Source organism: Schistocerca americana, chromosome 2 (assembly GCF_021461395.2).
Source record: "Schistocerca americana isolate TAMUIC-IGC-003095 chromosome 2, iqSchAmer2.1, whole genome shotgun sequence".
Lineage (NCBI taxonomy): Eukaryota > Metazoa > Arthropoda > Insecta > Orthoptera > Acrididae > Schistocerca > Schistocerca americana.
In genome coordinates this window covers 174976062-175001758 of record NC_060120.1, presented here as the reverse complement: position 1 = coordinate 175001758, position 25697 = coordinate 174976062, and the positions used below count along the sequence as shown (strand labels likewise).

At 37.8% G+C, this 25697-nt stretch overlaps 1 protein-coding gene across 2 annotated transcripts in view; it reads right to left on the bottom strand.

Annotated features, from left to right (window-relative positions):
* The window catches only part of LOC124593740 (luc7-like protein 3), a 144148-nt gene that overhangs the window by 86842 nt on the left and 31609 nt on the right, over positions 1 to 25697 (bottom strand). Inside the window, exons 4-6 of one of the 2 annotated variants that reach the window (XM_047132075.1) lie at positions 25050 to 25211; positions 12868 to 13046; positions 12408 to 12774 (exon numbers count right to left, since the gene is read on the bottom strand). In XM_047132075.1, coding sequence (XP_046988031.1) covers positions 12771 to 12774; positions 12868 to 13046; positions 25050 to 25211 — 345 coding nt within the window. In that variant the 3' untranslated portion in view covers positions 12408 to 12770. Of the gene's footprint in view, positions 1 to 12407; positions 12775 to 12867; positions 13047 to 25049; positions 25212 to 25697 lie in introns of those variants that run through there. The other variant, XM_047132074.1, reaches the window with a different exon arrangement.

The following is a 25697-nucleotide window of genomic DNA, read 5'->3' as shown; positions in this document are numbered from 1 at the left end:
ACACACACACACACACACACACACAGACAAAATGTCTGCTTGTGTCTGTGTATGTGCGGATGGATGTGTGCGCGTGCGCGCGAGTGTATACCCCTTCTTTCCCCCTAAGGTAAGTCTTTCCGCTCCCGGGATTGGAATGACTCCTTACCCTCTCCCTTAAAACCCATATCCTTTCGTCTTTCCCTCTTTCCTGATGAAGCAACAGTTTGTTGGGAAAGCTTGAATTTCATGTGTATGTTTGTGTGTCTATCGACCTGCCAGCACTTTCGTTCGGTAAGTCACATCATCTGTGTTTTTAGATATATTTTTCCCACGTGGAATGTTTCCCTCTATTATATTCATATCGTTAATGTTAAATAATTTAGTTAGATGTGAATGTGTTGAGGTGAACTTCTTTAGCCAGAAATTTGCTATTTTATCTTTTCCAGGGGCTTTCCAATTGTGAGTAGAATTAATTGCTTGGGTGACTTCATGTTGCAAAATTATCACTTCAGGCATTTGTGGTATCATCTTGTATGTGTCTGTTTCTGCTTGTATCCACCATGCATTCCTGTTATGTTGTACCGGGTTTGACCATATGTTGCTCCAGAAGTGTTCCATGTCTGTTATGTTAGGTGGATTGTCTATTTTTAATGTGTGTGTGTTATCTATTGTCTGGTAAAGTTTCTTTTGGGTTGTGTTGAATGTTTGGTTTTGTTTCCTTCTATTTTCACTTTTTTTGTATCTTCTAAGTTGTTTGGCCAATGCTTGTTTATTATTATTATTATTATTATTATTATTAATAGTTTCACATGTACTACAGTACAAATACTGGCATGACAAGAGCTCAAACCCAGGATCCTCTGTACAACAAACTGATGTTCTACCATCTTCCCCACGAGAGCGCTACACGAAAGAAAATTGGGGACTCATTAAAAAAATTAAACCCGTGGTCAGTTGTGTAGGTCGTCAACATATTATATCCCATATCATCTCTCTTCTGAGGAAGAATGAAACTGTCAGTGATCTATGAGTGTGATGCAATATATTTAATCACCGATTTCTGACAATAGTCAGCTAGTATGCAGGTCTCCAAGCTGGTGTTACATGAGAGTTATGTAACATGCATTTACAGAAAACAAGCCATAACGAGATTGTGTCAGGCATGAAATCACTTGAGAGTGCAGTATGATGAAATATCAAGTTGGCTAACAATCTTAAGGATAATATATTAGTGCTGCACTCTGCCACCTGCGCAATTCGCCCTTTGGGCAGTTGCTCTCCTAATAAATTAAAATACCTGTCAGCAAAATCAATTTACAACAATGGTGAAAGAAAGAAGGAAAACAATTTCTGGTTAATATTGTAACTAATAGTAATTTGAAGGTTTGAAAAAAATAACACAGAAAAGAGAAGTAACATGAAATTAGATTTTACATAGGAAATGAAGTGGTAAGAGAAACATCATTCTTCTCCGTGTAAAGTGCTTTTATGACTAAATTGTAATTTAAGATGTTACGAAAGCATTCAATTATGTGGTCCATGTTACGTGTTGTATAATTTGGAAAATTATAAGACTAGGAGAGACTCACCAATGGTACATTTCACACACAGGACAGTGTGTTTCCTGCAGTGACAGAAAACAAGGAGCGAATTTCAAACTGACTGTGTGCTGTTAAGTTAAAGAGTACCACACAGTTCAGTTCCTCTACTGTTTTCTTAATACATACCAATTCTCTCTTATGAGATGTAAGAAATAACGGGAAAGTTTTCTAGTTGTAAAGGTCAGGTATGATTATGAAAAGCAGATATGGTAATGGGTAATATCAGCTCATGAACTATAAAGAATGATGAACACTTAACTGCTGCAAAACTTAGTACCTGAAAAAGGAGCGGAGGGGGTGGGGGGTGGGGTGGGGGGAGGGGGGGGGGGGCGACTTGGCACTCACATTCTGGTGACAGAATCGATAGGTATCCAGAGAACAGTAGAGGAACAGAACTTTGTGGCATCCTTACTTTACACCATTTTTATCAGTTCAAAATTGGCTCTGAGATTTTTTTGAATAATCCCATTCACAAAGCTTATTCTTAGTCTAATATGGAGTGATTAGATGGTCTGCAGTGTCATTTTGTCAATTTCATACAAGCTGCTGCGAAACTGTCCCGAAATTTTCAACTCTGCTTTCCCTTTAGACATATCCCTCAACATTTTGGGGGTCAGCAACATCGATTTACTCAAAAAACTCTACAACAATCATTCATTTAGATTTTTGTTTTTGTTTAGTTTGCTTACAGATTTCTGCAGTAAATGATTTCATCTACTTATAATTTAGGTGTTCCTGAGTACCTCAGAGGAAAGGGTGTTCATTTATAGTTGATACGGAAGTGTTTTGTACTGTTCCAGAATATTCACTGTTACACAGCTGTCATATTCTGCCTGAGCAATGTCATGTAAATAAAAATCACTTTATTCTGAATGTATATTATTTTATACATGCGAAAGAATTTGCCCCCCTTCTAACAGCCGTGTACCGCAAGTCTCTAGAGGAATGGAAGGTTCCAAATGACTGGAAAAGAGCACAGGTAGTTCCAGTTTTCAAGAAGGGTCGTTGAGCAGATGCGCAAAACTATAGGCCTATATCTCTGACATCGATCTGTTGTAGAATTTTAGAACACGTTTTTTGCTCGCGTATCGTGTCATTTTTGGAAACCCAGAATCTACTCTGTAGGAATCAACATGGATTCCGGAAACAGCGATCGTGTGAGACCTAACTCGCTTTATTTGTTCATGAAACCCAGAAAATGTTAGATACACGCTCCCAGGTAGATGCCATTTTCCAAGACTTCCAGAAGGCGTTCGATACAGTTCCGCACTGTCGCCTGATAAAGTAAGAGCCTACGGAATATCAGACCAGCTCTGTGGCTGGATTGAAGAGTTTTTAGCAAACAGAACACAACATGTTGTTCTCAATGGAGAGACGTCTACAGACGTTAAAGTAACCTCTGGCGTGCCACAGGGGAGTGTTATGGGACCATTGCTTTTCACAATATATATAAATGACCTAGTAGATAGTGTCGGAAGTTCCGTGCAGCTTTTCGCGGATGATGCTGTAGTAGAGAAGTTGCAGCATTAGAAAATTGCAGCGAAATGCAGGAAGATCTGCAGCGGATAGGCACTTGGTGCAAGGAGTGGCAACTGATACTTAACATAGACAAATGTAATGTATTGCGAATACATAGAAAGAAGGATCCTTTATTGCATGATTATATGATAGCGGAACAAACACTGGTAGCAATTACTTCTGTAAAACATCTGGGAGTATGCGTATGGAACGATCTGAAGTGGAATGATCATATAAAATTAATTGTTGGTAAGGCGGGTGCCAGGTTGAGATTCATTGGGAGAGTCCTTAGAAAATGTAGTCCATCAACAAAGGAGGTGACTTACAAAACACTTGTTTGACCTTTACTTGAGTATTGCTCATCAGTGTGGGATCCGTACCAGGTCGGGTTGACAGAGGAGATAGAGAAGATCCAAAGAAGAACGGCGTGTTTCGTCACACGGGTATTTGGTAAGCGTGATAGCGTTACGGAGATGTTTAGCAAACTCAAGTGGCAGACTCTGCAAGAGAGGCGCTCTGCATCGTGGTGTAGCTTGCTATCCAGGTTTCGAGAGGGTGTGTTTCTGGATGAGGTATCTAATATATTGCTTCCCCCTACTTATACCCCCCGAGGAGATCACGAATGTAATATTAGGGAGATTTGAGCACGCACGGAGGCTTTCCGGCAGTCGTTCTTCCCACGAACCATACGAGACTGGAACAGGAAAGGGAGGTAATGACAGTGACACGTAAAATGCCGTCCGCCACACACCGTTGGCTGGCTTGCGAAGTATAAATGCAGATGTAGATATCTACCAAAGTATTAAAAAAAAAAAAAATTGTGTTTTCTTTCAGTTTCACGAGGGGAAGTTCTTGACAATGTGGCCTGGCACTTATCTACGGGCCTGACAGGTGACAGTCCAGGTCACTACAGCGAAACAGCTAATGGCCAATGCCAGGGAGAAGTTGTAGGCTGCACTATCACGAGCTTCGTTGCATATTATTATAATAAATTTATAAGTGTTTTGAAATGAAATATGGTTACTATGTGCCACACAATTGAAGAAGTATGATCTTGCTGTTTATACAATTTTAATCTTGGCCTTGGTCTAATATTGTGCATTGGTGTAATTGTTTTGACATGAAATAAATTGATATCAGTGATGAAACATGTAAACGTATATCTAGAGATGAAGTATTTACTTTATCCAATAATTCCTGGTGAAGTAAACTAAGACAGTCTTCATCACAAAAGAATATAAATATTGAAATATATTAGGATTTAGCAAGAAGTGGTGACTTAACTATAAGGCAAATTAACAATGGTTTGTGATGCTATAGAGTATATGTAAAAAAGAAGTCTGGGTGTTAAGCCTTATCTATTGTACCACGCCAGAAGAACATTACTGTTTTTGATAATAGTTGTAATGTCACAATTTGGCTTAGTTCAGTGACCAGACTAAGTAATACTGCCATTGTTAATGAGATAGTAACACCGTAACTTGTCAAAACATAACACAACAATGCAGTTCTCTGCTGTTTTCTATGTCTCCAACATATGGGTGTAATTTAATACTGGATGGTGACCTTTATGTTTAGGCAAGTGAGCTGAAGCACTGTAAGTGTTTTATCCCCATCCCTTGAATATACTTTCCACTAAACCATTTCACCTGTTTGGGCTTTCGCAGATTTTTGTGTATTTGGTCTTCACAAAAGCTTTCTCAATTTATGTGGATCTATTCCATACTAAAAGAACTGTTGAAAAGTGACTAAAAGAAAATAAGGGCAACTGTAGAAGAGGAGAGACTGGAAGACAAACTATTGAAGATTATGCTTTGCAGCCAGGAGACCACCTGATGCAGTTTGTTAAAACTCTGGTACTGGCAGGGGCAAGTGGCTACTATGAAAGGCTACACAGGGTGGCAACAGAGATTACTGAACACCCAAGTAAATTTAATCAGAAAGAGGAGGGTGTGAAACTGAGCAGTACCTGGATTCCAGTACTGAAGCAGATGTGTACCACTCTTCCACCAGGTGTGATATCAATAGCAAACACCAGCAACTGATAACAGCCAACTGCACTCGACCTCAAAACAGGTGTCACCACAGATCTGCGCAGAAGCACACGGAAATGGAATTTTACTTCACTCAGTAGCGAGTTAGGGTACGCACTGGACCTTCAAAAAACTACAACTGCCTTGTAGATGTCATCCAGATGGAGACAAAACATTGGATATAAATATGAAATTCATTTGACCACAGATTAATTACCCAGAAAATTTTAACAAGTGTGACATTTATGGCAGTCAACATTTACAGTTTACATAATGTGATATGTTTGGAGTTTATCTTGTATATAATCACTGCTGTCCTGGGCATAGCGTGTAATTCTTCCAATAGCCAAACTCAGATAGTTCATTACTGACTATCTACGCAAGCTAAAATCATCAAGAATCAGCACTGCAATCACAGACCTTTATGTACACGGATATATGTAAACCAATGAGAAATTAATCAGCAAGCAAAACTGGAATAGCAACTGTTGCACATTATTTATTTGTTGAGTGTAGGATGATGCTTTCAAAATTTTTGAACTTTAAGTGTGTCAAAATTCTTCTTTGTGGATATAAATCCTTACCTCTTCTCCATTTTCCCTGGGTTTTGGCATCAAAATTTAATATTGTGGATTATTACAATCACTGTTAGCAATATTAGAAAGAGGATTAACACTCAGAATAAGCTTTACTGTATCATACAAAGAGTTTACGTTTGCATTCCCTCTTCTCTCTGACAACAATATGTTCTCAGACTGCAGTTGACAGCCTATCTATAAATTTAACAGCTGATCATAGATGGTATTGTCTGCCTTTTCCTCATTCCTCAACATCTGTTACAGCGGAGAAAGGAACACAGGTGTATCATCATGACTAATGCCTCAAATGTCATTTGCCACAATGAGTACGTTGTAAAATAAATTAATATGCGTATGAAGTATCTGTACATAAACCCTTTACGGTATTCACACTCTATTTAATTTTCAATTCTGCCACATGTCAGAGAAAAATATACTATGGCCCTCATATTTACTATACATTTAGCATGCACTTCAGCAGGGTAATAGCATCTGGATAATAATGCAGGATAATACAAGCTTTTCCCCCTCTTAAGTATAGTTGTGAAGCTCAACTTTAAAGTATCTAAAATTAGACAAGAGAAAGAAAGATCATACAACACAGTCTCAGTTCAAATCACACCTGTACTCGAACTAACCTATTTAGACACACCTACACATTACTATCCATGAAATGTAAAATTTAGAACACAGTTTTTGGTTTCAAATGTGCCATTAAAACACTGTCAGATTAATACGGAAGAAGACTAAAATAATTACGCAGGAAATTGTGACTACCAAATGCCATACAATTTACCTAAAACCCAAAACTGTGTTTATGTCTATGTATAAAACAAATCAGTTAAAATCTGAAATGTGGACATCACAATCATTACACATTTGCGAATCAAATGGTAGTGTCTTATATACAAGTATGTTAATTCCTTAACATAAAATCCTAAGTTATCTTTTTTTTTTTATTTTAATAGAACTTAAAATTCCAAGTATACTCAGGCAGATTAACAACAAACCTTTTAAAAAAATAAATTAAAGAAATATAAATAAATTAAGAAATAAAACATTGCTTATGTCCGTCTCGGTGCTGATAGTTCACTGTTTGGTCACAAGAGCATCCGTTTCCATGTTTGTAGCCTGATGTCATGTTTCGGTTGAGGTGTTTGGCACTATGTTTCATCTTTACTGTGCAAAGCTATGGATACTTAACAACAAAATGTGCACTTTCAGCCTCTGTCCTATATTATTGTTTAGGCAGTGCACAAAACAAAAACAAACAAAAAAATTACTGGCTATAGAGATCATGGGTCTGCCATTGAATTGAGGATCTTAGAAAGTGAAGAAGAATGTGGTATTACTTCATTAGAGACAGAGTGACAACAGTTCGTCATCCGACTGACAGCTGCTCACCAGTGGTAAGAGAGATATATGTCCACTGTCCTCAACTCAACTCCTCCAATATTTCTGTTCACAGGAAATCATTGTGAAATATGTGGTTGAACTTCATATCTACACAGAAACTAAAAATGATTAAGTTTCAGGATATTTTAGCCTACGTCCAGTGCACAAGTATACTCAGGATTTTATTAATGGTGATCTTGAAAAATTTGTAATGCATTATTTTGAGTTTTAAAAGCTATACTATTATTTCTCTATATAATGTCATTCACTATAAAATGTCTTTCATTAATAAAAACCTATTTTTTGGAATGCAATATGAAAAAAATTCATCTTAAGCAGTTAAAAACATCTCAACTTGCCTGAATGTTTATAAAAAAATATAAATTGTGTACTAATTATAAACATTTGGAAGAAAAACTACTAGGATTCTTAAAGTATTTTTTGGCTCTATTTGAAAATGTATTAGCGAAGCCTGCCCTTATTTAATACCAAAATAATTACCAGATTTGTAAAAAGCTTGTTTGCATAACTATATCTGTTAATTTCATTATTTAAACAAATAATTTGGCCTAACCTCTGTGATGGAAGGAACTGTTAAAGAGGAGGAAATTTTCAATGTATTCAGTTAATTGGATGAGTTATGTTTCAATTGCAATTTCTGTAACTTAAACATTGAACAATGTATAGTTTCAGTGCCTATTATTGTGAAGATATATAAATGGCTGAATTTTGGTCCCGAGACAGTCTGTCCACAGCCGATTTTCAGATGGGAAGTCTGTATCATTAAAATAACAATAATGCTTTAACATTGGAATTAGTGTAACACAAATAGGTTGTGTGTTAAAACAATGACAGTGTCTGTTCAATTGATTTAAGACATAATATCACACACAGTGTATTATTATTCTGAAAGAACTGTGTGGTTAGGTATTTACTGCTCATAGATGTTCAACAGAAAACTATTGTAGCAGAATGCTGATGTTTGCCTGCAAACTATCAATGAGGCTTATCAAAAGTTTACCAATAGTGAACTGACTGTATAACTGTGTAATACTGGGGGATTGTGAGCAGTGAAAGTAAAGAACTGTGAAACAAAGCTGTACAACTGTCAGCTAAATCATTTACAGTAGTCAGTATTGAATTTCCACTCCATTTTTTAGCCAGCATAACAATGCCATACGTTGACACCAAGGACTATCAACAAAGAAATAAAGCAAGTGAACGTCACACAGTGTCCTCCCATTTGCAGGACTCTTTCAGAACTATTTGTGCACTTCCAATACTTTGGTTTGAGGTAGGGTTTTGGAGTTACCCCCACCCATGAGTTGGCAAATTATCCTGTCACTCATATTAATACATTAAAATGTGCTTGGAACATTTCATTTTTAAGATGCCGCAAAATTCTGTTTTGGGTTTGGTTATGAACACGTGAAATATCACTAACCTGAGACAGAAGTTGTAACCTCAATGCACCCTTTCAAGACTGGTATGTGCATCCATGGTGATTTTTTAATGTTATAGTCATTAGGCTGTGCTCCAAAGTATATTTCTGTACCCAATGTTCCTTGTTCCAATGGACCATGAGGTAATGCTCATAATGCAAAAATTATCAAAATCACCTGACATGTCTAAGTTACTAGATGTTTCAGGCGCGCAAGTGTGTGTGTGTGTGTGTGTGTGTGTGTGTGTGTGTGTGTGTGTGTGAGGGGGGGAGAGAGAGAGAGAGAGAGAGAGAGAGAGAGAGAGAGAGAGAGAGAGAGAGAGAGATATGGGATGAGATGCGAGTGATCACAACAGCATCAGAAGGGTAGACTAGTGTTCAAAACACACACACATATGGTACATCTCAACGAATGCCTCATTCAGTGTCCTGAAAATGATGCAAAATACCAATATATGAGTCACAAAAAGCAAAGAGGTATTCCATGACGAGGCGAATTTGATAGATGTATTGCTGTGGCAAACATCCCAATCTCTAAGGAATTTACTTCAGAGCTGTAGCTGGAAGAGTATAATGACAGACGCAGACCATCAGGCTGTGTCAAAGCTTGTGTGTAAAAGTTATTTCCATACAAGGTAAGGAATGGTTCTTGATCAATTTTTGAATGTATATTCCCAACGGAATTTAATTAAATGGATATTTTCAGTGGCAATGCACATTACAGACTGATAATCCTGCAACAAAGTATGGTATTTTCAGTAAGTGAAGAGAAACTAAGAATGAAGCCACCGGTAGCTGGATGGATAATATTTAAGTCCCGCAGTCACAAAGTCACTAATTATATTTTGTCTAGAACCAATTCTTTTCTTTTTTTTTAGATTTTATTTTAATTTTAAATTTACTATCAAACAGAAATGTTAATTAATCAATAATAATTAATAATCTTTTAATAAAACTAACATTCTCATTTTTAACTATTAATCATATGAAAATTTGAGTATTCACAAAAAATTGAAATTTGGTACAAAAACGCAAACCTCAAGACTGAATAAAGCTAATCACCACAGAGAGGATGTGGTTGGCAGCAGACAGGTACATTTAATAACACACTGTTAGATTGTAGCTATCAGAAACTAATTAAAGACTTCGTCCAATAGCTAAAATTGAGCAGGCTACTATTACATGTGCCTCCCAGCCATTTGACACCACATCTATGTCGTGAGTAGCATTCTATTCTAATACTGACATTGATGTTTCACTGTGGATTTTCATTATACACAAGTTGTGTGAGAAAACTAACGAGATTTATTTTCTTCAAATAAAAATATCGTCCCATTCAAAGTAGTTCCTTTCCGCCAATGTACACAGCAGAAACGTCATTCCAGTCTGGGTAGCAACACTGAAAGGTTTGAACCGGTAGGGTCTTTAACATGTCAGTCCTTTTAAGACATTTTTCAATTTTGGGAAAAGAAAACAGTCACAAGGACTCAGCTCAAATGAATAGGGGGACTGCAGAACAACAGGAATGCCTTCTGAGGGAGGAAACACCGTAATAGAGGGGCTCTGTGACACAGGGCATTGTCAAGATGCAGCATCCGCATGTCTGCAATGTACGGTGTCACTTTATTCACCCTTTTCCTGAGCCTTTCAATTACATCTTTGTAAACCACTTGGTTGATAGTTTGACCAGACGAAAATCTCACAAGAGCATGCACACATTTTATATTTTCAACAGTTTGTGATGTTGATTGTCTCCCTGAGCAATGTTCATCTTCAGCATATACTCATCCTTCAAAAAATGATTTGTGCGAGTGAAAAACTCGTGCTCTTGAAAAGAAATGTTCCCCATAGACCAGTTCCAACTTTCAAAGGACACACTCATGGATTTCACAAGTTTAACACAAAACTGTTTGCGTAACATTCCTCTAAATTTTGCTGTTCCATTTTCATAACACACAACACAAACACAGTTTCACTGATGGCATTCTCGAAAATCACTTGATGGCTGTACAGAACAAACTCTGACTGAGCATCTGTTAGGGATGAATCCACCGGTCTACACAAGAAGAACAGCACAGTGTTGCCAGATCGCTCACAGTGTTGTCACTCACTATTTTTCTCACACACCTTGTAGATACATAAAAAACAATATGAAATAGGCTAGATTGCTAGTCACTCTATAAACTGGATGCTGGCAATAGACCTGCACATTTAAAAGTAAGACAGCTTTCATGGAGTCCTCCACACACACACACACACACACACACACACACACACACACACACACACACACACACTCTATAACCAGTTGCCTCTGTGCAACTCTAAGCCCCGACTGGTGTGTGTGTGTGTGTGTGTGTGTGTGTGTGTGTGTGTGTGTGTGTGTGTGTGTGTGTGTAGGGGGGGGGGGGGAGATTTTTACATGTGGAGGAGGACTGTCCAATTGATTAATCCACTTTGAAATATGCGTATCTGCTGTTCAATGCCTTGTCTACGGTGGTGGGCAACAATCTATCCCATTGCTTATAGTTGTTATTGCACAAATTTCCCATTATATAAGCTGGCTAAGCTTGCCGAGCTATTTGGCATTTAGTATCACCCAGGATTAATACAAATTTCTGGAACAGAATCTGGTAATTAAGATATCACACATGAATTGTTAATATAAGCAGCAGTTAATTTAAGTGCTTACATCAGTATACATAATTTTGTGAGTTTTCTAATTAGTACTAACAAGTAAATCCCCGATTCTTTAAAGAATCTCTCTCTCATGTATAGCTCAGCTCCAAATGTCCAATAACTTTACAAATGAGTCAGAGTCTTAAATATTCGACGTTATGCATATAAGTGACAAAAACTTTGAAATTATGCCATTAAACTTGTTGGAAGTCGCTAACTGCTCTCATTGTGAAACACTGGATGAAGAAAGTTGGGTAATTTACTCTCCATGTTAAGCAACAGCAAGTTTTTCATGCATCTCAATGTTTATCGCATCATATCTCCAGGATTGTGAATCACGCAATGATATATTGCAGGTATATTTGTATACTGTCTGCAAACTGTGTTATGAATTTAGTCAGTAGTAAAGAAGTATTAATTAAAATGTCATATCTGATGCTGAAGTTTTACTGCATGAACAGCGAAAATGTAATAAGCAATAAACTTTTTCCTTTCATCGTTTCCTGGGGGTGTCAGAAAGAAAGTTTCATTAAAATTTGAAATTATGTGTAAAGTTTGTTGCAAACTACTAAGCGATCCGATTCTTAAATACTGGGTGAAAAAAGTCCAGGTATTTGCACGCTGTCAGTTACACTGTCTTAAAACTGTTTCTAACTGCAATACTTGTCTTATTGTGTTAAACTTCTAACAATACATAATACCTCTTAATGAGCAGTTTATGATAGTATTATGAATCTTTAAATTTGGTCAATAATTATGTGAAATGTTAAGAATAAAATTTTTGTTGCCCTTGGAAGCTGTCAGATACTCATCCTTCAGCTGGTTCTGGGATTCCGGGACAGTCACTTAGTAATATAATGTGTTTTATTTTCGTGCTGTTTTTTATGTGGAATTATCAAGTATTTTAGTGAACAAAAATTATGTCTATCTTCTAAGCATCTTTAATAGTTGTCTCGCTCTCAATTTGAGTGTCTCTTGGTTGCCAGATCACTGAAAATGTGAAACGTCATGTACGAGAAAATGGATTTATTTATTTATTTATTTTTTTTTTTTTAATTGTACAATTACAAAATTAGACTGAATAAGGGTTTGCACACATCACTTCAAAGACTGCTCAAGATCTTGTCATTTGTCCTTCTTAAACATGTTAAAGACTTAAAAATTTGGTTCAGAAATTATAGAAATAACAGATGATAAATTCTATCCAGAAAACACAAAGGTGAGGACAAAGATTCCAGAATATACAAAGTTTGTTTCTGCACAAAATTTTATAGGAAACACTGAACAGGAAAGTATAGGACGAAATATTCAAGCAGGTTTCAGTAAATGTACAAATACAAAGCAGAGTCAAGTTGCCAGGCAGCATGCTCCAAGTTTTATTATTAAAGGAAAACAAAAATTTCTGTCTGATCTTAGACAAAGTGTCACCATTACAATGACAAGAGGGAGATAGTCCCATGTGTTACGTATCAATGCAACACCTAGAACCACAACTGCAACTTTCATTTGTTTCAGTACACATAACTGTGCTTCCTCTTGACATTTACCTAGTACATGCAGAATAATAATCATTACACATGGGGAATTCTTTCATCTTTCAGATCAATACAGAAACAACAAATTAATAAATTACTACAAACCTGGATCTTCGAGAACGTGATCGTCTCTCTTCCTCTTCCCTCATTCTACGGTGTTCATCCCTTTCTCTGCCTCTTTCACGATTCCTTTTCCGTTCTTCTTCTTCCCTCAATCGATTCCGTTCTCTTCTTTCCTCTTCACGTTTCTTTTCTTTTTCCTCACGAGCTTTCTGACGTGCTGTCTGAAGCAACACACAATATTCAAATTACACAAAGAAAGTAGTGAAAATCCTTAGCTACTAGGTACCTGCCGTTGGCAGTATGAGTAACAAAATTAAAACTACCTATCAAAGATGCACATGAGACGCAACATAGTTGTTACCAGCATTATTTTATAATTCCAAATAAAAATGCAGTACAAACACAAAGATTCATGATGCTCATGAGCCACGGTTGGGTCCCTCTTTGAAAGCAAGCCCCACGCGCCTGGTGTATGTCACTTCTTGCGGCTTGGAGCTCATGGTGCCAGGGTGTGTCGTGGAGCCATGATGGGCAGTGAGAAGCAGCAGCAGATTGGATGGCTAGTTGGTGTTCTGAAGTCGGACCGGGGGGTGGGGGGGGGGTGGGGGTGGGGGGGAGGGGGGGGGGGGGGGAGCCGCGCAGAGTCCGTGGGCAGTATGTGCCCTCTGGCTGAATCTGATGTGCCATGGAGTGATTGGTAGCCTTCTAAATTTTTGCCTATTTAATAGTTGTGGACACGGGTGTTATCTATAGATGGAACATTTGTGTGGTCTTGGCAATTTGAATTTGCTGTTGGTTCCTTGGTGGAAATCATCTTATACAAGGAGCTTTCTGATCCGATAAATTGCTCGATTTGAGTAATGTTGCTCAACTTAATACCTTGTACATTGAAGGTCTCTGAGGGGAAAGATTAGTCTGAAGTGACAGGAGAAGAAACAGGAGTTTAAAGAGATAGGGGATCCAGTATTAGAATCAGAATTGAAAAGAGCTCTGGAGGACTTAAGATCAAATAAGGCAGAAGGGATAGATAACATTCCATCAGAATTTCTAAAATCATTAGGGCAAGTGGCAATAAAACAACTATTCACACTGATGTGTAGAAAGTATTAGTCCAGCAACATACCATCTGAGGTTTGGAAAAATATGTGGTGTCACCGCCAGACACCACACTTGCTAGGTGGTAGCCTTTAAATCGGCTGCGGTCCGTTAGTATACGTCGGACCCGCGTGTCGCCACTGTCAGTGATTGCAGACCGAGCGCCGCCACACGGCAGGTCTAGAGAGACTTCCCAGCACTCGCCCCAGTTGTACAGCCGACTTTGCTAGCGATGGTTCACTGACAAATTACGCTCTCATTTGCCGAGACGATAGTTAGCATAGCCTTCAGCTACGTCATTTGCTATGACCTAGCAAGGCGCAATTATCATTTGCTATTTATCTTGTGATGCATGTACCGTCAGACCGATGTTTGCCAATTATGGATTGAAGTTAAGTATTCCAAAAGCTACATACTTTTTTTACTAGACTCAACTCCTTTAACTGTTCCAGACCTCACGCAAGCCTGCGTGAGCTTAAATGCGTGCCTTTCGGCTATCTCATAGTGGCTTGGCTGTCTTGCCAAGTCACAACAAACTATCATCCATACAACTCCGAAGACTGCAAGAGCTGACAAGTGCATGAATTATCGCACAATCAGCTTAGTAACTCATGCATCCAAGTTGCTGACAAGAATAATATACAGAAGAACGGAAAAGAAAATTGAGGATGTGCTAGATGACAATCAGTTGGGCTTTAAAAAAGATAAAGGCACCAGAGAGGCAATTCTAACATTGCGGTTCATAATGGAAGCAAGACTAAAGAAAAATCAAGACATGTTCGTAGGATTTGTCGACCTGGAAAAAGCGTTCGACAAATTAAAATGGTGCGAGATGTTCGAAATTTTGAGAAAAGTAGGGGTAAGCTATAGGGTGAGATGGGTACTATACAGTACGTACAACAGCCAAGAGGGAATAATAAGAGAGGACAACTAAGAATGAAGTGCTCGGATTAACAAGGGTGTAAGACAGGGGTGTAGTCTTTCCCCCCTATTGTTCAATTGGTGTGCGGAAAAAGCAATGATGGAAATGAAAGAAAGGCTCAGGAGTGGAACTTTCCCCCCCCTAAGGTAAGTCTTTCCGCTCCCGGGATTGGAATGACTCCTTACCCTCTCCCTTAAAACCCACATCCTTTCGTCTTTCCCTCTCCTTCCCTCTTTCCTGATGAGGCAACAGTTTGTTGCGAAAGCTTGAATTTTGTGTGTTTGTTTGTGTGTCTTTCGACCTGCCAGCACTTTCGTTTGGTAAGTCACATCATCTTTGGTTTTTGATAAATTTTTCCCACGTGGATTGTTTCCCTCTATTATATTAAACTTTTTATTATGGTGTTTTCACCAAGTCTGTGGTTTGTTATGTTGACATTGTAATATCAATAATTTTTTTAATAATATCAGGTGATTATTATCTGACATAACACTGTATGCAGTCTGCAGCTCCTCATTCTGTTACATTGTTTGCATCCTCAGACCTCTGTCTGCTTCCAGTTTCAATGATTCATGGTATTTGGATTGCCTAATGTAATTTCTTCAACATCGCATACCTGTTTACAGTTTTGTATGATGCAGGTCTTACTAAATGCTCAGTTTTCATCATGTGATATTGCAATTGGGTAATGTGACGGTTTTATTGCATATTATTGTACATGACTGTGTTTATTTTGCTTATGTGGTGTTTTTGACCAAATGATTAGTATCATGTGGCTACTGTATTACATAATATTGTATTGAAATGAAGTGAAAAAGTTATACATTTGCATCTGCTTTTATTTTATTTCTTTTATTGTGATTTTAGTGCACATGTATTGCTCTGTGACTGTACTATAGTGTGCGCATATTTTGGAACTTGGTCTTAGACCTTGTTCTTTGACTTGTAGCTTCTTTGATTGACACCTGTGTGTTACCTAATGGATGTTGTTGCAACTGACTAGTGGTGCTTTGCATCTACTACTGTTACATAGTTCATTTTTCAATGTTTTTCGCTTGCTTAAGTCGGTATTATGGTGTGAAGTACCTTTTTCTGCCATTTGCAAGTCAGCTATGATGCCTTTTGTGGTTAAATGGCATGTATGACAAGTGAAGTTGTCACAATATTTTTTGTAAGTATGCTTAATTTTTCGGACTAATAATTCTCATGAAAATGTAATCTGTGTTGATATTCAGTTTTCACTTTGTTTCCATTTTTATGCCAGTACTGTGAAGATGATCAATGATCAAAACTGGTTGCGAATAAATATATTGTAAGACAGCTCAGTGTTTACCATGCATTTCTCCAAGTTGACAGTCGCCTGAAAAAATTTCAGTCCAATAGTCACATTCACCTCTTTGTGTTTCCAGTTCAAAAATTATTATCGTTACAGAATATTATAAAAAATTCATTCCTATTGCTCCAAAAATGGTCTTAGAAGACCTGCCTGCCTGGTGTTAACTTTGAACCATCTTCCTTTAGTTTTTTACTCTTTCCATTATTTACATGATTATCTGCATTGTCTACATTACCACTGTAGTGACTGTCTGCTGTTACTTAGTGCTGAGTCACACATCTTTTGAGACTAGTTATTTAGTGAATAATTATGTGGTAACTTGAATGTACTGTTCCTGACAGATTAACATGAAGTTGTGAGATGCATCTCAGAAGCTGGTTTACTACTTTGCCGTTTCTCTTTTGGTGGCATTCAGTAGTTTGTTACTGGATGCATGTAGTCTAGTTTCGCTGTGTTGAGATAAAGGCAGGATTAAATTCAAGAGTATTATAGCTTGAGAGGAAGGCAACACAGTTAGCTTTAATTAGGAAAATAAGGTGATAAGGGAGTGTGGTGAATGAAATTTACAAAGGAAGGATTCTTCGTGGAGAATTCAATAAATTAATCACCTTAGTGTAACAGTAGCGTCTTTGGCTAGTAATCTGAATTATTCTGGGTTGAGCTGAAGCTGCTGGTTATATTTTAACTGACTCAACTACAATCATATCACCTGTTCGGTCTCTTAAGTTTTATATGTACTCTTTGCACTGCATCTCAAAGTATATTTTTAACGTCTTGCCAAAGTACTTGGACTTCAAGTATATACACGTGTTCCAGTATATCACACACATTAAATTTCTAATAAAACACATTGAACAACCACGAAATTTTACTGATATTTGGTTGTTGGAAAGTAAATCATCAGCAGTCATTGTCAATGCCAAGTGTTTCAGTTAGTCCAGATAGCCTGCATAAATAAAACACACAATTTTCTGAAAAAAAATGGGTGGAATTTTTATGAAATGATTTATATAAAATTAAGAAATAAACTAGGCTAGATAAACATTTGGTCCATGTCATTCACTGTACATGATTTCAAGCATCATTCAGAGGCATGTGAAATGTTTCTCTAATATATTTTGTTTCTTTTATACAAATCATTTCACAAAATATATGATTTGTCTTTTCTTCCCCCTGCCCCCCCCCCCCCCAGATTCATTCAAAAAAATGTGATAGTACTGACATCTCACTTGCCTTCCTAGCAGTCTTCTGTTTTTGTAATGTCCTAAATGTAGTACTTGATTTGAAGGAAGCCTTGTTGACAGTTAAATTTCAGTCCAGTGTCTCTGTTTGTGCACAAAATAACTAGGTGTTGAAGAAATGAACTTTTTGACTCTTCATTTACCTAGCTAGCAGCAACTGCTCATGAAATACTTCAGTTTTCTCCAAAATCAGTAATTAAGTTTCCCTTAATTACCTTGATTACTTTCAAGCATAAATTTTTGTTGCAAAATTACACCACATGCTCGTCACTTTGATACTTTGTTTGCACATTTCTCTCTTTTCATTTGGCTGTAAAAATTTAGACAAAGCACATTGTGCAATTCGTAGGGAATCTTGTCTTTGCTCTGCTCAAACCTTTGACTAAAACATTCCGTTTGTTAATCAGATGACAAAATGTCATCTTTGTGTACTTTCATTTGCAAAAAACATTTCAATATCTTGAACCATTTATGAAATATGATGATTTTTATAAACTTGTGATTCTTGATGCACATGGATGGAATTGGACACATCACGTGCGACCCATCTGCTACATATACAATTCAAAATCTCAAGAACTGAGAGAGATATCGTTCCATTCTCAACTTTAAATACAATTTCATTATCTTGGCTACGTTTCATAGGCAGATACGTATTACCTAAAATGAACAACATGCAAAGTCTACACTGTGCATTTTTAACTGTGCAAACTCTTAAAAATGTTGTGCAGTCCTTTACTTCATTTTGAGCAGCACAGTAACTAAAATGAACAACAAAAAAATTCAATCCCATATTGAACAAAGATATCAAGATGTAAGATGATAAGTAGAATTTTTTCACTGAATACAAGGGTAATTTGAAAAGTTCTCGGAATCACCACGACAGGTCAGTGCTAGCACAAGTTGTTCACATGATATTCATTGGACTGTTGCCTGTAAGCATGTGCCACATCAGTGCTCGTGGAAGAGAGTGTCGGGGGTGATGTGGCTCTGTTGTTGCCGCATAGTGATTTGCGAAGATGGAAAAATCTGGATTCAAGCAGTGATTAAGTGCTTCGTAAAGAAAGATATGAAAGCAAAGGACATTCATACTAATTTCCAGAATACACTGGGGGACTCCGCTCCTTCACATTCAACTGTAGCCAAGTGGACAAATGAATTTAAATTTGGTCAGGAGATCTTAGATGATGATCCACACAGTGGCAGACAAAATGTGTCACCACTCCAGGAATCATTGCAAAAGTGCACACGAAATGGTCATGGAGGATCACCGATTGAAAATGCGTGAAATTGTTCACGTTTGCCAGATGTCAACTGAGAGGGTATATCACATTTTAACTGTAGAATTATAAATGAAAAAATTATCTGCAAAATGGGTGGTGCAACTCTTGACGCTGGATCAAAAACGCATGAGAATGGACATATCAGACAGTGTTTGACCTGTTTTAGGAGAAATGAACAAGATTTTTTTGTGCCCAGAGACAAAACAACAGTCAAAGCAGTGGAAACATGCTGATTCTCCGCCACCAAAGAAAGCAAACTGGGCCACCAATTACTGGAGAATACTGCACTAACTTTGTGGACAAATTGCAACAAAAGATACATGGAAAAAGGTCAGGTTTAGCAAGGAAGAAAGTCATCTTCCATCAAGACAATGCGCTCCCACAAACGTGCTGTCACCGTGGCAAAATTACATGAACGGAGGTATGAATTGTTGCCACACCCGCCTTATTTACGTGATATGGCTCCATCAGAATTCCATCTCTTCTCAAAACTGAAAATTTTTCTTGTTGGATGAAGATTCACTTAAAACGAAGAATTGATAGCCGGGCATTAATCTACAAGGAGATTACATTGAAAAATTTAAAAAAGTTTCACTGATGTAAGTACTTTTTTCTATTCCATTCTGAGAACTTTTCAAACCACCCTCGTAGTTTCCTTGAAGTCAGATAAGTATTTCATAGCAGCTGGCATGTCTGCTCCAGCACTTTGTCGAGAAGACTCATAGCTGTTGCTCTCACTTTCGCATGTACTGCAGTGAAAAAATTCAAACATGTTTGACTTCAAACATCACGAGTTGCAGCGGAGGACAGGCAGCCCCGCAGATGTCACTCATCTAGGTCACTTCCGTAACTATAAGTGTGGTTGTGTTTTGTTGTCTAAACCTGTTGCCTGCTGCCAGTTGCCTCTGTTGCTCACTTAGGACGTGGCATAAGGGTTACTGGGCAGCAGGATGCCCTTTGTAGTGATGGTCAAAGATATCAAATACATTGTGTATGTGATTGTTGACATAATTCCTACCATTTTAGCAACAATTTTGTTATTTGCATGTATTTAACCATATCTTATAAATGTATCTGCAGTGGTAAAATGACTGTCAATAGTTAGTCTGATGTCGTGGTCTTTTTTCTGATTATTTTCCATTCTGGTATTTGTTTGCATGGGAACATGGTCCCTACCATCATGCCCCCACACCCAAGATGTCATATGAATGTTTATTGTTGTTGTTGTTGTTGTTGTTGTTATTATTATTATTAGTATTCATTTTCCACGCCATAATGTGCTTTCTATGCATAGGTTTAAAATTTCTTCTTCTTTGCTCCAGGTGCTTGATTTTCAAGGGAGTGTGTTATTTACTGTGTGTGTTAATTTGCATGCATAAATCTGAATATCCTATTTTGAGTTCAAACCTCCTGCAGGCAAACAGAAAATTAAGTGGAAGGACTGGACAGAATTGAGTTTAAATCATTGTTTATTAAACCATACTTATTTAAGAAAAATAACTAAGAGATATAGAACCAATTAAAAGGATTACCTTTTCAGATTCATGAAATTACACACCTTAGTTTAATGATAATTTAAATAAGATAATATTTACAGACAAAAAGCTTTGTCCAACAGCTGTTTTTAGAACTCAGACTCAAAATTTCTACATTTAAGAACCACGACTAAGAAAACGTTTCAACAAATGAACAAATAATCAATATTTGGAAACAGGTGGCACTTTAAGACAACATACCAGGTTCAGAAGTATAAAATCGGAATTTAGTTGCAATAATTACACATCTGTTGTTTGAAATTGGTAAACAATATTTTATTCAAAATAATCCTCTCATCTCTCCGGCAGGCTATGAATGGCATGCAAAAATAAAACAGTTCTTTTGAAGCGAAGCAGTCAGCGAGCCACTTTCATACATTTTCATATGAATTGAAGTGCTGTTCAACGAGAGTGTGTCCCTGTGATGTAAATAGATGATAATCGGACAGAGCCAAGTCTGGAGAATAAGCCGCATGTCCTAGTATTTCCCAGACCCGTTTTGCTGTGTGTGATAGGGCGTTATCATGGAGCGCTTGCCTTTCCCATGTTTCGGCCATTTTTCACATAATGCTCAATTTAAATTGATCATTTGCTGTTATTAGCGACCAGTGTTAATGGTTTCACCAGCTCATAATAGGTGACCTCCTCCTGATCCCACCGAATACAGAGCATTGTCTTCTTTCCAAAGCGATTTGGTCTTGCAGTAGATGTTGATTGTTTGCCAGGATTCACACGATTTGCAAGACTTAGGATTCGCAAAATATATCCATTTTTCATCACCTGCCACTATTCAATGTAACTTGAGTGAAAGCAGCCCACAGGTAGCCAGTGATAGTGCATTCCATGAAGCCAATGTACAGAGGTGATATTAACAGCCATAATATGATGAGCTTGCAATGGGTCCAGGTCCAAGGCAATCAAAGCATGCCACAACAGTAGAAAATTGGAACAGACTAAGGGAGCGTCTAAATTCAACTGTCATTCTCAGTTAATATAATCCCATTACCACAGTACTTGTGCAGATCAACAGATACTTCAGATGATTCTCTTCAAAAACTTAGTCTAAAGTTAAACATGGTCACACTTGAAACAATATACAGCATTACCAAACTGTTGAATCCACTGCTGAACATTGGAAACTGAATTGCAATAACAAGTGTCTTTGGTTGCTATGTGTTACCTCAACACCTTCCAAGGTAACTTTTTTGTTGTGGTCACCAGTCATCCGACAGGGTTTGAAGCGGCCCGCCCCATATCCTCTCCTATGCTGAACTCTTCATCTCAGAGTCGCACTTGCAACCCACGTCCTCTGTTATTTGCTGGATATATTCCAATCTCTGTCTTCCTGTACAGTTTTTGCCCTCTACAGCTCCCTCTAGTACCATGGAAGTAATTCCCTGATGTCTAAGATGTCCTACTATCCTGTGCCGCCTCCTTGTCAGTGTTTTCTACATATTCCTTTCCTCTCCAACTCTGTGCAGAACCTCCTCATTCCTGACCTTATTAGTCCACTTAATTTTCAACATTCACCTGTAGTACCACATCTCAAATGCTTCGATTCTCTTCTGTTCTGGTTTTCCCATAGTCCGTGTTTCACTACCATACAATGCTGTGCTCCAGACATACTTTCTCAGAAATTTCCTCCTTAACTTAAGGCCTATGTTTGATACTAGTAGATTTATCTTGGCCCGGAATCCCCTTTCCGTCAGTCCTAGTCTGCTTTTGATGTCCTCCTTGCTCTGTCTGTCGTTTGTTATTTTGCTGCCTAAGTAACAGAATTCTTAACTTCATCCACTTCGTGACCATCAATCCTAATGTTAAGTTTCTCGCTGTTCTCATTTCTGCTGCTTCTCATTACTTTCATCTTTCATAGATTTGCTCTCAATCCATATTCTGTACTTTATTAGATTGCACATTACATTCAGCAGATTATGTAATTCTTCTTCACTTTCACTCAGGATAGCAATGTCATCAGTGAATCATATCATAAATATTAAATATGTCTGCTTGTGTCTGTATATGTGTGTGTGTGTGTGTGTGTGTGTGTGTGTGTGTGTGTGTGTGTGTGTGTGTGGGCGCGCGCGCGCGCACGAGTGTATACCCGTCCTTTTTTCCCCCCTAAGGTAAGTCTTTCCGCTCCCAGGATTGGAATGACTCCTTACCCTCTCCCTTAAAACCCACATCCTTTCATCTTTCTCTCTCCTTCCCTCTTTCCTGATGAAGGTTGGTTGCGAAAGCTTGAATTTTGCGTGTAGGTTTGTGTTTGTTTGTGTGTCTATCGACCTGCCAGCACTTTCGTTTGGTAAGTCACATCATCTTTGTTTTTTGATAATACAAAGTTTACGTAGACAATGTTAAAACAATATGAGAATCAATAACCACTAAACCCAGAGACCATAAAAACCAAACAACCAAAACAATTCCAAAGACAAGTCCATATAAGACCAGGATTAGTCAGTGTTACCAACAGACACCAAGGCTAAAGTCACTTCAAATGGTGTCATACAGGAACTGTAATTATTCATATTATTACAACATGTGTGACTTTACTGTCCATTCCTAACCAATTTTATTAAACAAATTTCCAGTAATCTGAACATGTCATGTGCTCAATACACCTTTCACTATCCAATTGCAGCAGTATGAATATCTAACAATGGATTTAACTATCAGTAAAGACCTACATGTATGTTATACCCGAACAAGCTAGCTGTGGAATTATTTCTGCTTTACAAAAGTGTAAGAATTTAAAGGAACAGGGGGGGCGAGGGGGGGGGGGGGGGAGAGAATTTCAGGGATCGGAGTAACATTTGCTGTAGCTGTATGTCTCCATGGTCTGTCCCATAGTATACATATTGTTTAATATTTGTACCATGTGTGCAGACCAATTATAAAGAAAAATACAAGATCCATACGAAAATTAGCTAAAACTGTTTCAACAACATGGAAAATGTAAAGGTATAAAAAGAGGTAGGGGTGGTGGGGGGAGGGGGAGGTTAGTGGTGTGAAGCATATAAAAGCCCTGAATCTATGGCATCACCAATAGTATGTATACTATATTAGAGAAGGAAAGTTGCTACTCACCATATAGAGGAGATGCTGAGTCGCAATAGGCACAACAAAAAGATTCACGCAATTATAGCTTTTGGCCATTAAGGCCTTTGTCAGCGATAGACACACAAACACACACGCACACACTCTTGCACACAAACGCAACTTGCACACAAGTCTACAGTCTCAGATACCTGAAACCACACTTCTTATCTGAGACTGCAAGTAGTGTGTGTGTGTGTGTGTGTGTGTGTGTGTGTGTGTGTGTGTGTGTGTGTTTTGCTGACAAAGGCCTTAATGGCCGAAAGCTTTAATGGTATGAATCTTTTTGTTGTGCCTATCACGACTCAGCATCTCTGCTATATGGTGAGTAGCAACTTTTCTTCTCTAATATTGTTACATCCCATCCTGGATTTTCCATTGATAGTATGTATACTGTTAATCATGTACAACATGCATGTGGAACCATTCTACTATTAGGTCCCTAGTAATAGAAAAGGATGTCTGAGTAGAAACTGGTGTCAGCCACACTAATGATGTGAAAAGGGGGTCGGGTCATGTCACTTAACAAAAATTTATGGAACGTATAAATGTAACAAATTAACAAATCTGGGGCGGGGGCAGGGTCTAGTGTATGAGAAGTCAAGTACCCTCCAAAGAGCTATGTTTTAACTTTACTGAGTAAAATTATAACATTGCCAATGATAAACCATAAAAACAGTGGACACCAATAATAAACCACATATCATTAATATGAGGTATGCATACATTTGCATATGCACTAATAGCTATTTATGCATAGATATCCCATCAACACAGTATTGATCAAAACATGTATAGAGGGTGAAGGGGGAGGGGGAGGGGGAAGGAATATAATTTAAAGATAAACTTATATTTGGGTCATTGTCTTACTCTAGCTAGTCATAAGTAAAATATCTGTCTTGTTCTTGTGTATTTGTATTTGTATTTCTAAATTATGTACTGTTTTGGCCCTGCAGCCACTGCTTAGGGAAACAGCTTTCTGTGTTCAATTCTGTCTTGAGGCTGTTTTCTTCTAAGTACAGTCATAAAATACATGTTTTTGTGGGGTGGGGCGGCACAATGAGTTTTCTACTCTTACATCTGGGTATTTGGGTTTTCTGTGAATGGCAAACTCACAAATTATGGAATAAAAAATTTGGTACAAGGGTAGTACAGGTACAACAACAAAAATTACAAATAACCATATGTTTGCGTTTGCTGGCCAGTTACCATTAGGCTTTTCATAGGCACAAACCAGAAACATTGTTACAGGTGACAAGAAATGGTGCCTTTATGCAAACTTAAAGAAGAGGAAAGAAAAGCTTTGCCTATCAAAAAAAGCAACACCCCCTGTGAAGGGTGATGAATACCCTTAAAAAAATTGTGCTTTTAGTGGAACCAAACTGGCATTCTTGATCACAGAAATTGCTATCAAGAAATGAAATGAAAAAACTGCTGATGTACTGAATAGGCACTCACTGTTACTTTTGAAAATAGAACACACAGTAACCTGTGTTGTTAGCACTGTAAAAATGGCATGAACTTTTGTACTGATCCAATGCAAGGACACACCTCAAAGTCATGAATTTTTTATGAGTGTAGTTCACATATTTCCGCATGTGATGGTAAAGTATGACAACAGGAATGTTTAGAGTGAGTGCACACAAAAATCCATGATGTATATTCACTTGAAACCAAGTTATCGGTTATGATATATGCTGTTACTGTCTAGGAACTCACCATAAGTTCATCCAATGCAGATTTAAGCTTTGCGTAACCAACATGTTGCTTCCCCATCAGATGATCATCAATTCGTTGTTGTGCATCTCCAACAATTAAAAATGCACCACAGACATCACAGACTTCCATCTGTTTCTCTTGTGAAGCTGCCAGTTCAGCTGTCTGCAAGCATTATAAACATATACTCTGTGTTACATATCTATTAGATTCCCATGAGCAGCTGATTTAGAGATGGTTTCTACAACAGAGAAAGGATGGTCATGTGGCAACATATGGAAATAGTTCTGTGTGGCAGATCTCGTGTAAGTGGTGTGGAGGGTAAAGGATGGATAAGAGGTGTGCAATTGTAATGGATTAATTGACAAAAGGAGAAAATGTAAAAATGAAGTAGATGAAAGCAAATATAAATGTCTAAAAATGAGATTAGCACAAAATGGAAAATGGCTAAGCACGAATAGCTAGAGGAGAAATGCAAGGCTGTAGAAACATGCTGAACGGATATCAAGGGCTCAGATGGCATACTAGTACTAAGCAAAGAAGGGAAAGCTAAAAGGTGAAAAGAATATATAGAAGATGAATGCAATGCAAACAAATCTGAGGAAATGGCTCTGAGCACTATGGGACTTAACATCTGAGGTCATCAGTCCC